Raw genomic sequence first — 13,993 nt, 5'->3', positions numbered from 1 at the left:
CAATCATCTACCCAAAAGTCTTTCCAACAATCCAAGTTTCAATACCTTCTTTTATCCTGCAGTAGTTATCCTACTTTATACCAAATTATGAGAATCATCTCTTCCCCAAATACACACTATATTTCCCTTCACATGGCCTTGAAACTAACATCCCTGTGGTGGTCTTCATCACTGCAGTAAAGATCACGTCGTTGCAGTAAGAGTACACGATACAAACATAATTCCATGTTTTAAGCCTTGCTGCAGGGAGACATGACACGCAAACCTAGTCTCGTTCTCAGTGATATAGTTTTCACCTTAGCACTGTGAGTTTACTCAAGTTCCTGTAGCTTTCCACTTTCCTTTTGCCTATAAATTAAGGTTTCTTGTTCCTGCAATGGGACCTCGAAGCCAGGGACATAACACAACCTCCAAGCAACCCATACAAGCTCTAAACAATACATCTTTCAAGTAAGCCTCAAGCAATAAGCCAAGTAGGTCTAGCCTCCAATCCAAAACCATTTTCAAGCTCTGAATGGCCTTAAACCCATAAGTCATTCCCAAAAATCCACTCCTTCTTCACTTCGATTCGAAGTGGATGACTACCTAGATTAGAATGAGGATTCAATATTTCGTGATAGTTATCATGGGTTGAAAAGGGTACAAGAATTGAAAAGGCAACACGCAGGAACAACAAACCTCTCACCGCAGCAATTCTCTCATCTTTTGCAACTCATGTGCTTCTAGCTCCCACGCCACATGCCTTCTTGCAAGCCTTTTCATGTACTTTGCTCATCTATCAGACTGTCAACGCTATACGAAGTTTCTGGATACATATCACAAGGAGCATGCCACTGCAGCAGGCCAACCTTACTGCAGGGAATAAGGAAAGACGCTACAAAGCTTCTTGAAGCTTTGGACCCAGTGCCTGAACTCAGAAGGGGTAAACAGAGGAGATGCAACCTAATCAAGTAATCCTAGCAGCCTCTATACAAATCCACCCAACACATTGATAACATTCAGAGTTTAGGTATCATTCTGAAAGTCACCCAAGTGTCCAAACACTGTTGGTGAATTTTTCCCGTTAAAGTAAGTCTTGACCCTTATTTTGTTTTCTAATTTCAAAGATTGTCATTGAAATTGCACAAATTTAAATTCAAAGATTTCAAATATCATCCAATTTATAGAATCTAATAATAAACTCGACATGAAACAATGAAGACGTCTCAAACTCCTGGAGCCAGTGATCGACAACCAATTAAGAGATAGGTACAAGAAGAGAGAAAGGGGAATGAGAAGAAACATGAAGGGATAGTGAGGAGGAGGGAAATGAAAATAGAGAGAGGAATACAATAGAGAGTTGGAGAGAAAGAGAGATGTGTACTACTTAGATCATATGATACTTTTTTTTGTCCTGTTTTGATCAAAACGTATCTCTTTCTCTTCTTAATCTTTGATTAGATGGTGATTTCAAATAAATAAGATAGAGTAGTTATTTCAAAGTTTGAACTTAAACTTTATAAATTTTGTTTGCAGGGAGAGGAATACTATTGGAGAGAGAACTACAAGGTGTAAGAAGGAAGCTACATGCTACGATGTAGATGCAGAGTTTTTATTTATTTATTATTATTATATTTGCAGAGGGGTAAAATTGGTTTTAAAATTGTGTAAACAAATGAACAAGGTCAAAATAACAAATTGGGAGGTCTGAATAGAACCACTATTTTTCTATTAGAATATTGTCTCGTTATTATGCTGACAAGGAAAAAATTTGGCTATGGGCGATGTCGACAGATAAATGAAAATGAAACAACTCAAGTTTCCTATTCTTGAATAAGAAAATAAGCAGTCAACTCTAAATGACACACCAGAAAAAACTAGAATTTTTTTTTTTTGAATTAGGGAAAATGTATATTCATGACAAGCTAGAATATGCCGTTACATACCCTTCCGTTGTCATTTAAGGCCATAGAAAGACAAGAAGCTAGTGGTTTACCCACAAGTGGTACGTACATATAGTTCTACTCATTATACAATCAAATACGTAGAGATAGCGGAGACCCTCCTTTGGTACTACTCTAGAGATGCTAGAGATACATATAGTGCACATCGGTGCTTACCTTCCTAAATACAAGGAACTTATTGTAATTAGACAAAACTAAAAACATAGGTATGGGCCTAGGGCAAAACACCCCAGCCCAAAATAGTAAGCCCAAGAGCATCCAAATGGAATAGGCCAACTCCAGAGCCCATCAAGATGATCTGGTCCTGGCCCATCATCTCTTGACGCCATGTCGTACACCACATGCCCAGCACTGCCACCCGATTAGCTTTGCCCCTACCCGTGCCGCCCCAATCTATGCTGCTGCGACCTCCTCCGCTTCGACCCAAACTGCCGCGCCACCCACAGTCATAGAGCACGCCGTGAAGACCCGATTCCGAATCCCGCCAGTCCAGCGCCTCACCGTTTACACCACCGTCGGTTCAGAACAAGTCGCCGACCTTGATTAGCACAACCACGCCGCCGGTCACAGAGATGTTACCAAAAAGACTCAGGTCGAAGCCATTTGGATCAAACTAGAGCGCAACAGCCCATGAGGCCCTTGAAACTTATCAGATCGAATACCCGTCCGGCAGCGGATCCCAAAATGTCTGCGAGGCCGGAGGCCAGCACCGGTCGGGTGCCATTGGACGAACTCAAGTTCTCAATCGAAAGGAACCGGTCTTAACCCTAACACGTTTTTCAAGGAAGAGAACGAATTAATTTCCCAACATCTGCCAGATTTTTTATTTAAACTAGAAAAAATTTGAATTGAAATAACTACAATAAAAGATATTCCAAGAGAGAAATCTTGAGTTGCTATCAAGCATACTACTTTAACACATAAAAACTAGGGGGTGAAGTCGTAAGTTATCATATCATATTGGTCTGAACATCCAGCGGCACTGAACTAAAAATTAAGTTGTATTAAAAAAGTTTGTTCAAGTTAGCTATTGTAGGAGCAGGTGAACAATGAACTAGGATCGGGGAGAATTAATATCGGTACAGATAGGAGGGAATTAATTAGAGAACAAGAGATTTAGGGGGTTTATAATCTTCATCAATCAAGTCTGCCAAACTATTACGTGCCTCAATTGATAGACTAAAAATAGTTCCACCACAATATGCACGAGTCCTAATAACAATAGGCTAAACTAAATCCCAAGATATATTCATATAAAAATCCTAAATAAAGTACATTTTTTTTTTATTATATCCTGCATCACATAGGCCAATGATAATGTAATTAACGCGGACAGCCAAGTCCAGTATGATCAATACAGCCTCCTCTTTCGACTTTTATCTACAACTTCTTGATTATAACAGTGCCATCTTCAAATCCCGCGGCATAGGATTTTCCATCAGGCGAGAAACGCACACATAAAACGGTTCCGAAGTCACCCATATTAGATTGTTCTGCGTGATACAATTGACACACTTATGGTTCAAAATAAGAAACTAAAAAACATAAACCAGATGAAATTGCTACCAAAAAAATGAACTCGTAAAAAAATAATGGTATATTTGGAGCTCATACCAATCTCTTCACCAGTATGGAAATCAAACAAACGAACAAGCCCATCATCTCCCCCTGCAATAAACTTGTTCCCATACAAAGAAGCCGATTGTACCATGCATGGCATTTTGTAGCGATTCACGCACCTAAAGCTGTAAAAGTAATTCATAAACCGACTGTACAGAAAACTATCAAAATACACGAAGGAAAACTCTTAATACAAAAATCTACTAAAAGCTAGCTCTCATGACCAAGAATAATAATCCAGCCATACTGAATATTACTGTTAGACACTGCAACTTGAAAAACTCTTATAATGGAACTCTACAATGAGTCCAGAAAACCAAAAAGTATATTTATATATATGTATATATGCCACACAACTTTTTGGTATTAGTGATTTCTTTAACCTTTTTCATTTTTGACCTAAAATCTCAAAACTTACTCGGTTTCATCCCAAAATGTCACCGTAGAGCCAGCAGCAGTGGTGATATAACCTTGACTCAGTTCTGAACTTCTCACGATTGACTCAGTCTCGAGTGTACGGAGTATCTTACCACTCCTTCGATCCCATAATCTGTATAGTCACCAGTAAATTAACAAGCTCAGTAAGAATGCGATAACAACTGTTTAGGTACCAACAGAATCAATAGTTTTTAGAAAATTCAGTTAGATTCAATTTACTACCCTGCAATGTACACTCTTCACCGATTTAATCCCTGGCTTTCAATTCGATTATGTGTCTCACTTGAAGTTTCCAATAATCATAGAATTATTTGAATATTTTTCTAATCTTTAGGGGCCAAAAAAAAAAAAAATCTTTGAAAGTTTACTAAAAATTAAATAAAAAAATAGAAACATCAAAACACAAGAATAAAAGGTAAACAACGGTAATGAAGAGTTGAGGCCAAGGGATGCAAATCTCAGTCAAACTCATGAATCAAGGAATCAACAGTCTTTGAATCGGATTCTACCATAACATAGGAAGCTTCATTTCATATGCGATTTTCAAACCCAAATAGATTCTACAATAACATTGGAAGCTTCATTTCATATGCCATTTTGAAACCCAAATATAACCCCCACGTCTCAGCAACCAAAATTTTCCCGACACCAAGATTGCAGGTTAAGCCTTCTAGCCAGTTGCCATTACATTCCCTAATGATACAACTGGTCCCAATCTTGCTATTAGTAGAATTCCTCGTACCATCTATATTAAATTTTGAACCAATTTATCTCAGGCGTAGCCCAGCAAATGTTTCTCAAAAAGTGGATGGGAGTTATAACCAACCTTTTCCTGAGCATTCCAAAAGTTGATATTTCCAATTGATAATTCAATATTAGCAAATCAGAAAGTTTTAAGCCTCTTGATGTAAGGTAACCTTATGCAAGCCCCTAGTCCAAGCCACTGTTCCGTAAGGTGCGAGTCACGGCTTCTTCTACAGGTTTGGGTTTGAAGGTTCGACTCACAAACTAAGCCCTTCTATCTTGAGGCCATATTAGCAGGGACAGAATGTCTTCTTCTTCTTCCTTTTTTTTTTACTCTTTGTAGATATTGCATAAATGTGGTGTTGCAATGCAATTTGGGTGATGAAGAAGAAGGGGGTGAGGCAGGAGAGATGGCTGGAACCAAAACAACTAAAACATATATCTCCCTTCACATAGAAGAATGGTGAATTCTCTCACTATAACTAATTTATTTTTCTATAGCTCGTAGTTATGAAAAAAAAATAAGAAAATAAAAATAAAACATCAGCAGCAGCAGCAGCAGGCCCACAGTAGATAAGAGTGGGCTGAAATTAATGGCTTGGAAATTGAAACATGGAGGATTAGTTGATTTTAAGATTTGAGGATGAGACAGGTCAAGAGAGATGGAAGGATAAAAAAGAAAAATAAATTAATAAATGATTTTCTATTGTTCTTATCCACTTTTAGCATTAATATCAGCACGTCAGCACATAACATATATTTTAACAGGTCATTTGAAGATCAAAATTTGACAAGATTATAGACAAACATGATCTAATTTAAATTGAGGATAAGACTGATAGATGTCAAACGTAGGTTAATAAACAGGATTTAACAAAAGAAAAGGTAAGAAAGGCTAGCTTGAAAATCAGATTGTTTCATAAACATGGTTACCTGACACCCTGTAGAAGACTACATGTACTCAATATGACCTGATCGTTGTGGAGCCATGCAGCAGTAAGAACTGATCCTCGCTGAGGTTTATTTGACTCCCGTAAGATTTCTGGTTTTCCATGTGGATGTTCCAAATCAAATATACGGATAGTGTAGCCGAGTCCTCCTGTTAGCAAACTGTGCCCATTCTATCATCATTTAACAAACCAAATTAGATTGTACCATACATAAATGCGAAAGGATAAACCATAACTTAATGTGTTAGCATCCATTAACCAATTTCCCACCACCAAATGATTCCAGCAATACATTCTAGACACTGTGAGATCTGAAGTTTCAAACCAAATCTAACTAGTTTGGAGGCTAATAAAAACCACAAAAGCTGCCACCTGCCACTGTATAAAACATTTTCACTTGTACTAAAGTAAGATAGCTAGTCCAAGTATACAACATCCATCCTAGTGCAAGTACGCTGGAACACAATTATGTGGTTTAACACATTTATGAAGGCAGCATGAAGCTTACAAAAGAGAAAAATTCTATAAATTGGAACTAATATCTCTCCTTGTTTGTTCAGTTTATACAGGACTTAGCAAGAAAAGAAACTACCTTTGAGAAAGCACAGGATTGAACAAGATTGCGGCTTTGAATTATGTGCAACAACCGTCCTGTTTGCAGATCCCAAATTTTGCTACATGTATGCACATAACATATCAACTTTTGATCAGTTTTTGGCCAATATGTATTGATGGATCAAAGCTATGTAAAGGAGAATTGTTGGAGAGGTGAGAAAATATGATTGTTGAAACATGATCAATATACACAAAAACACATTTGTGTGTGCCTATTGGATATGTGGCAAATAGAGGAAATAGTGTGTGAATGAATAATATAAAGCGTGAAAATGCAGAGAAAAGTGGCATTCTTGCAAGAATGAATTGCAAGGGCATACGCATTGCAGTGAGAGGCAGTTGCAGCCGTTGAAGCAGTTGCAGTAATATTCAAAGAGCAATTCCATACTGAAGAAGTTTGTTCAGCAAATGTTCTAATCCAATCTCCGCACTCTCCATCTCTCAGAATGGCCCGCCTATCTACAGAGATTAGAGAGAGAGAGAGAAATTACAGAGAAAGTAGAGATTATGGAGATTGGGGTACGTGTTGAGGATTATGCTTACCCATGCTAGCACTGAGCAGAAGAGAACCACCACAAGGATCTGGGCTGTAACAAAGATCCATAATCGAACGCTCATGACCGGGGCAAACAACGGTGTGAGCGTGAGCCATGGCCATTGTAATTAACTATGGATTGACCGACAAAGACTTGGGATCCTGGATTTTGTAGGGGGCCAAAAAAATCTGTTCTGGTCCAACGGCTAAGGTTTTGCCACGTGTGTTAATCTCTATTATTCTCTCTATTAATAAAAGGAGGACAGGACGAAACGAACGAATAGAGAAACCCTAGTCCTTAATCAATGTCTCTGATGAGAAACCCTAGTCCTTAATCAATGTCTCTGATGATAGAGAAACCAGCCGGCAAGGAGGTGGGCTGCGATCCGGCGCAACTGGCGAAACGCGGATGGCTCAAGGGCGACGACCTCAGAGAGCCGACCTGCATACGTATGTTGCCAATGAAAAACAAGGACGACGACGACGAGATCTGGGTTCCGGCACAGTACTGTGAGTGTTTCCATCCGTCATGACTTACTTGCTTCTGAGGTCAAATTGAACATGTCTTCTTTCTTTCTAGGTTAACCATACATCTCAATCTGTTTCGGCTTCGTTTTTTATTTGTTTTTTAACAATAAAATATGGCCGGCTAACTAACAGGTAACAAGCCTGAAGAACCTCCTAGTGATGAAGAGCTAAAACGCCTGTCTCACCTTTTGGCAGAAGAACCAGACAAGCTCACAAAGGACGAATCAACCATCCTATGTCGCTTTCTCCCTACCCCGAAGTTTGATGAACTCTTCTTTAAACGGGCAAGGGAGAAGAAAGGTATGCTTTTCAATTTTGTTTCATTGGATATCTAGTTTGTTCTAAGAAACAATATATGTTGCTTCATTTGTTTATGTGAGTACCAAATAGCCTCTGTTGCAACTCTCTTTCTCTTTGTTTCATTGGATCTAGTTTGACCAATGAACAAGGATGATTAGATAAGTAGGTTGTTAAATGAAAAAAGCACCCCGTAAATAGAAGAGACTAATCGGGGGATGAGTTTAGTCAGTTCAGCAATTGATCTGTGATTTGATAAACTACTTTAGTTAGTATTTGAAGTAAAATATGTGAAATCGCATATAATTGTTGGATTTGAGAAAAAGTAAGATCCTCTAGAGTGATGTAGCAATGACTTGGCAAATTATGAATGGTGTGTCTCTGATATGGAATGTTACATTTTATTAAGTTTTAGGCTTCAATGAGGCCTGTACTGGCAAATAATTCTCAGCTATAATTTACATATTAGGTAAGCTAGACATGTCAACTGATAGTCTTGTACTAATGTGATTGACATGATGTTTTATATAAAGTCATAGATGCATTCAAGTTTGTATAACAAGAATATTTAGCTTTGATTAGTGTAGATTTTCATTTTTTAAATTGGTATTTGACAATGGCACTGCTAACAAACAGCCAGCAAATCCAAAGAACCAAAGGCTTCTATTCCGTTTGTCTATGAAGGAGGTGGAGATAGTCTGCACAATTGCAGGATTTGTGGCAAGAAGGACCACTTTGATGTAGATTGCTCTTACATGAACTTTGTCCCTCAGGGTGTAAATGTTGGCCCCGAGTATATGGTGGTGTGTCGGATATGTGGTCATAGGGTTAGCCAGCCTGTTGGAGATTGTCAGTCATGTGGTACGGAGGGAGGACGTGCTGTTATGAAGGTGTGTATTTTTTGTTTATGCCTTGGTGACCACTTGCCTGAGGACTGCCCACGCACAAAGAGACATAAGACTCGATCCAAATCAGAAGATGCATTGATCATAAGCTAATTCAACGTTGATCTTGGCAAAGAAACAGTGCTGTAGAGGATTGGATGATGTTAGCTTTGTGAACAAGGACAATGCCAAGGCAATTTGGCCTTGTATTTTAAGCTTATAACAATATATATCTGTTCTTAATAAATGGTGTCAGCGAGTGTAGGATTCGGTTAGGTGAACTTTGTGAACAGGGAAGATGCCAAGTCAATATGGCCTGTGTTATAAGCTCATAATGATATATATATCTTGTTGTTCCGGCTTTTTTTTTTTTTTTTTTGTCAAGTTGTTCTGGATAAATGGTCAGTGAGTAGAGGATTTGGTTAGGGTAACTTTGTGAGCAGAGAAGATGCCCGAAAAACTGTGTGTTTATATAATGTTTTGCAAGATTTTGGACCCATAGCGATTTAGTTCAGATGATTTGTCTGGAAATTTTGTTTCTTTTTGGATTGAGCTGAGATGAAATTGATAAAATAAAATGAAGAGGGTGAAAAATTTGAGAGACGGGGCAACTTTCCTGGGGCAGTAGAAGTCATCTATAATTTGCACATAATTTGCAATTTGGAACTACTTAATTCTTGTATTGCTACTTGCCAATCCATGACCAAGTCATTGTAGAAAGATTTATCAGTTCAGTGCTGTGCATTTCACATTTATAGTTCATATCCTCCATTTGGCTGAAATTCAATGCTTGGAGGCCTACAAATATGTTTTCTTCCACGCTTGGATAGTGGCAGAAGAGAATGGATTCTTGCAGGATTAGATTGAGAGTGTAATACACACGCCAGCTCTGGACCAGTTGCTGCTTCTATTACAAGGGTTTTTTTAGGCTTTATGATAGTTTTTTTTTTTTTTTTTTCTTTTTTCTTTTTTCTTTTTTCTTTTGGGTAATAGGGTTTGTGATAGGTTGCAAATTCAAATGTCGGTCAAAATGTGGTGCATTTACTTTTGGACTTGTGGCGTCGTCAAGATACTGATTTGACTGATAGAGGTATTCACAGTTTCTTAATAAGCAGTTCTTTTGTTGGGGAAGTGACCCTTAGATGATTGTCTAGACGTGAGTCGTAGTAGTGGAAGGTTCTTGTCGAATTGTTCATCTGTTTGGGGAAAATCATCACAAAGTTTAGTACAAAATTTTCTTGATGTTATAGCATACTATATAAACCTAATTAGTAAATCTTCCTCAGCTGCTTTTGTATTCTTGATTCTTCATTTTTGTACTTGTTTCTGGGTTTTGTTTGTTCTTTTTCCAATCTGCTATTTTTTGTTTTTTGTCATGTTGACTTGATGACCTATTGATCATGTTGTGAGGGGAAAAAAAAACTTCTTGGAAAGAACTACAAACAGCGAGTCCTTTCTGGGTATGGCTTTAATGTGAAAGCAGGGTTGCTGTACACTTGCCATCACAAATTCACAAGCTGCACCTAATTAACCCCAAAAAAGACTCAAATTATCAAACTTGATACAGGGCATAGATCAGCACCAAATAAAACCAAAATGTATGTTTCAGGTTTTGGAATGAATAATGGAACCACTGTCAATTCAAAACATTCAAGTACAATCCACCGCTACAATATAAAAGTCAGAGATGCAGCTGAAGGCAGCACATATAGAATTCTAGTAACCTTGCTTGTCAAGTCAACTATCAGCACGAGTAGAGAATTAAGTGAACTAACCATAAAACTATAAAAGACTTGGCGGTGAAGTTTGAGACACAAGCTGAGTTGGAATCGGAGGATAATAACAACTCGAATTAAGGGCCTTGTCTAAAGAGTTACTGATTTCTGGACCAGTGAATTCTACGTCTCTTGAGTTACCTAATGACAGTCACAATCTCACAGAGTATCTAGCCGTAAAACATTAATGGAATCAACGTAGTAGTAATTTAAAGTAAGACTGTAAGGTTCTTTGAGTCCCATCAAAACTAGCAAAGTATTCAAACGCAAGCAACTTCACAGTTCACACACACACACACAAAATTTCAAACATGGAGCATGTAACTAATCAGTAATCAACTAAATCATAGATTGATTGAACACGAATGTGAATCATATAGTACCCACCACATCAATTGATATGAGAAGAAAATGCTGAAATAGAAACCATCGAGTCAGGATCAGTCACTAATGCTCAATCCAAAACCAGAACACTCAATGCTCATGATTATCGAGTTTCTTAATCTGGAGGACAGGGTTCTGGGCTTCAGTTTCTTCAGAGTTAAGGGATCCAGTATGATCATTCATGTCATTAGATATACTCTCAATTCTTCCAGGGCACATCAACTGTAAAGACATTATTACTCGTTTTTTCTTTATATCTTTTGTGTTTCTTTACGAAACAACAATTTATTAATAAAGAGATAGTACAGAGTAGACAAGAAACTCAGTAAACTTAGAAAGATACAGCATGAAGATATCAACAAAACCAAAACCAAACAATTGCTGCTCTCAATTTTGGAACAGAAATAGCAACAAAGGAATCCCTTAACTCTGAAGAAACTGAAGGCCAGAATTAACCCTGTCATCCAGATTAAGAAACTCGATAATGATGAGCATTGAGTACCTCTAGTAGTATCCACGTTACATGGCTGGAAACAAGAACCCCAACCCCAGAAGTATCCTCATTAGGTAGCTCGGAGACAAGGACAAAATTGAGCTTTTTGGTCTCGAGGTCAATCACGTCCTCACGAAAATGTTTCCAAGTGTTCCGAAAGCATGTCTGGTTTGCTCGTAGAATTTAAACTGGATCCCAAGTGGAATCTCGGAACAGCTGAACGGTACCGTTTTTCCATTTCGTGTCCCACACTCCCACCTACAGTAATAGCACTGAACCTGCAAGACTTGTATGAGCCAAGCTAGAATGAGAGTCACCAGCTACCTTTGGCATATATAGAGAGGGGGGAAAGAGAGAGGAGGAGGAGAGTATACTGAAGCAGGAGTACCATTTGAATGCTAACTTTGGTTTGTTCCTGCTTGAACTCGAAATTCTAGTTTCCTATTTCTCATTGACATGGATTCTCTAATCTCATCTTTTTGTAGATTGTATTACTGTAAAGGATCTCACTCCACAAAGAGTAGTAATTCTTTGTAATTAAATACAGGCAAAACTCAAAAGTACTTGAATCAATTATTCTCAAATGTTATAAAAGATCAATTATTCTCGACAGAAGAAAAAAAAAGTACCTAAATCTGGACAAAATATATCACGTAACAATTGATAAGTACAACGTAAATGATGGAGAACATATTAAATCTGAGTACAAGGGTTGGACCCATGCCCTAGATTTGTTTGACCAATCTGAGTCTCGACATGAAATCCAGTCGGCTTATTGCATATAAGAAGACCTCATGAATTGCATGGTTGGAATACCACTGTAGTTTCTGGATGATCTTGGGTCATCAAGATCATTAATCTCACGAAAAGGGACCAAGTTCAAGTTCGAATTCACCTTGTCATGATGATCAAGTGCACCAGCTTTGCTGCGTTTGTTTTTTGGGGTCACAAAACCGCTACAGCTTTTCATCGATAGTGAATCAATCCTCTTTGTTGAAGCTTCTAGCTTTGCATCCAAGGAAGCAACCAGTCTAAACAATTCGTCCTCAGAACAGTAATCTAATCGATCATCCCATGTCGGGTACAGCATCTCCCTCTCCTCATCGGAATTATTAAGAACGTTCTCACGACCACCATCTGACTTTCGAGGCTTGGTTTCTTCCAAACCCTTTGTCTCCGATGAAGGAATGCTAGCATCTCTGATTGCCGGGTTTGCCTTGTACCCAGTGATAATGCGTTTGACTTGCGCAGGATCTTGGGGCCAAGTCTCTGCTATAGTACTTTGACGTTGGTAGAGGATCAAGCATACATCAACACCACAAAGCTTTGAAAGCTCCTCGGCTTTCTTGATTAAATTCTTCTTTCGATCCCGAACCTTTTTACGATCACTCTTACTGGACGATAGTTCTTGTATGTTTCTTTGAGGGTCCATACTTCTAAAAGTTGTATCTGTTCAACGATGCGTTAATATTATACAGAAAACCAAGGAAATTAGAGTAAGATAGGACACAAATTACTGCTGGGTGAAGACTTGTACTGCGATAATAATTGTCTCTACTCACAAACCCTAATAAACTACAATTGAAAACCACAACAGCCACAACTAATCTAGAACAGAAGTATATTCAATCAACAATACGCATAACATGATCGATATAGTCACAGTAAAAAAAAAAAATCAAAAACATAAAATATGTACCTTGGTCGACTTTGACAGCTTCTCGATCCCTACCTCTTTCTAATCTCCAGAAAGTACACAAGCTAATTTGGTTTCGATTGGCTTTATAGAATAGAGATCGATCACTATTTTGGAAAGTTATTATTAAGTTGATTTGTTTTTTATTTCGTCTAGGAAAAAATAATAAGATAACAGTAGTTTCTGTTGAAGGAAAATCAAGTTTAGTGTGCCTTATCAAACTAGGAATAGGAATAGGAGAGAAGGTTCTAGATTTCCCAATCCTACACGGATTGGTATTCCTTGTAACATTAGATTATGCACTTTGTAATCCCTATATATAGGGCTCCTATTCTCTATAATGAAATACACTCCTCTCATCAATCTCTCTCAATACCAATATACTTAAACACGTTATCAGCACGAGCCCTAGACCACAAAAGCTAAAACCCAAAAACCCGAAAAGAATTTCTTCTCCTCAAAAATCTGCGCAAGCTCCTAGCCCTCGATACCCCCGCTGCGCACCTGCCCCTGCAGCGCACCTCCGCAGCCCCTGCTGCCCCGCAGCCTCGCTGCGCACCTGCCCCTGCAGCGCACCTCCGCAGCCCCTGCTGCCCCGCAGCCCCCGCTGCGCACCTGCCCCTGCAGCGCACCTCCGCAGCCCCTGCTGCCCCGCAGCCCCTGCAGCGCATCTGCTCCTACCGCGCACACCTGCGCACGCTGCTGCCCCTGCAGCGCTACTGCCTCTGCAGCTCCTCTTTTTCTTCTGCTGCAACTCGCTACCACTGCAGCATCTCTGCAGCCCCTGCTACCCCACGTCGCTGCAAACTTCTACACAACTTGCTTCGCTCCATCACGCCTGCATCGACACGCGCGTGATCCAAATACAAGTAGGTATTCAAAAGAGTAAGTTTTAAAATTCCTATAATTCGAAGTTAAATATTTCTTCTTTTTCTCGGGGACTTAAAAACCTCCCTTCTTCTTCATCCCACCTTTCATAGAACGTGGGTTCGATTCAATGCGGAATCGTGGGGATTCACGCAATTAACGAACTAAGAGCGTTCGTAAGACTTCGGACTAAGAGCGTCCGCAAGCATCGATTTATGACCTTA

General features: G+C 38.9%; 3 protein-coding genes across 3 annotated transcripts; 1 reads left to right on the top strand and 2 right to left on the bottom strand.

Moving 5' to 3' along the window:
* Positions 1–3,089: 3,089 nt before the first annotated feature.
* Positions 3,090–6,988, bottom strand: LOC112179601 (serine-threonine kinase receptor-associated protein). The gene is made up of 7 exons (XM_024318064.2): positions 6,854–6,988; positions 6,631–6,769; positions 6,288–6,369; positions 5,679–5,866; positions 3,982–4,113; positions 3,558–3,688; positions 3,090–3,436 (listed from the first exon to the last, which is right to left on the bottom strand). The coding sequence occupies exons 1-7, from the start codon at positions 6,966–6,968 to the stop codon at positions 3,324–3,326; spliced, it is 900 nt and encodes a 299-aa protein (XP_024173832.1). The 5' UTR covers positions 6,969–6,988; the 3' UTR covers positions 3,090–3,323.
* Positions 6,989–7,133: 145 nt separating this feature from the next.
* LOC112179702 lies at positions 7,134–8,916 on the top strand. Its single transcript, XM_024318165.2, has 3 exons — positions 7,134–7,355; positions 7,506–7,673; positions 8,307–8,916. The coding sequence occupies exons 1-3, from the start codon at positions 7,184–7,186 to the stop codon at positions 8,666–8,668; spliced, it is 702 nt and encodes a 233-aa protein (XP_024173933.1). The 5' UTR covers positions 7,134–7,183; the 3' UTR covers positions 8,669–8,916.
* Positions 8,917–11,866: 2,950 nt separating this feature from the next.
* LOC112177846 (agamous-like MADS-box protein AGL82) lies at positions 11,867–13,011 on the bottom strand. The gene is made up of 2 exons (XM_024316094.2): positions 12,906–13,011; positions 11,867–12,655 (listed from the first exon to the last, which is right to left on the bottom strand). The coding sequence occupies exon 2, from the start codon at positions 12,636–12,638 to the stop codon at positions 11,979–11,981; it is 660 nt and encodes a 219-aa protein (XP_024171862.1). The 5' UTR covers positions 12,639–12,655; positions 12,906–13,011; the 3' UTR covers positions 11,867–11,978.
* Positions 13,012–13,993: the final 982 nt, after the last annotated feature.

This window comes from Rosa chinensis, chromosome 7 (assembly GCF_002994745.2).
Source record: "Rosa chinensis cultivar Old Blush chromosome 7, RchiOBHm-V2, whole genome shotgun sequence".
Classification (NCBI taxonomy): domain Eukaryota; kingdom Viridiplantae; phylum Streptophyta; class Magnoliopsida; order Rosales; family Rosaceae; genus Rosa; species Rosa chinensis.
The sequence above is the reverse complement of the archived record's forward strand: the minus strand, read 5'-3'. Positions and strand labels throughout refer to the sequence as shown.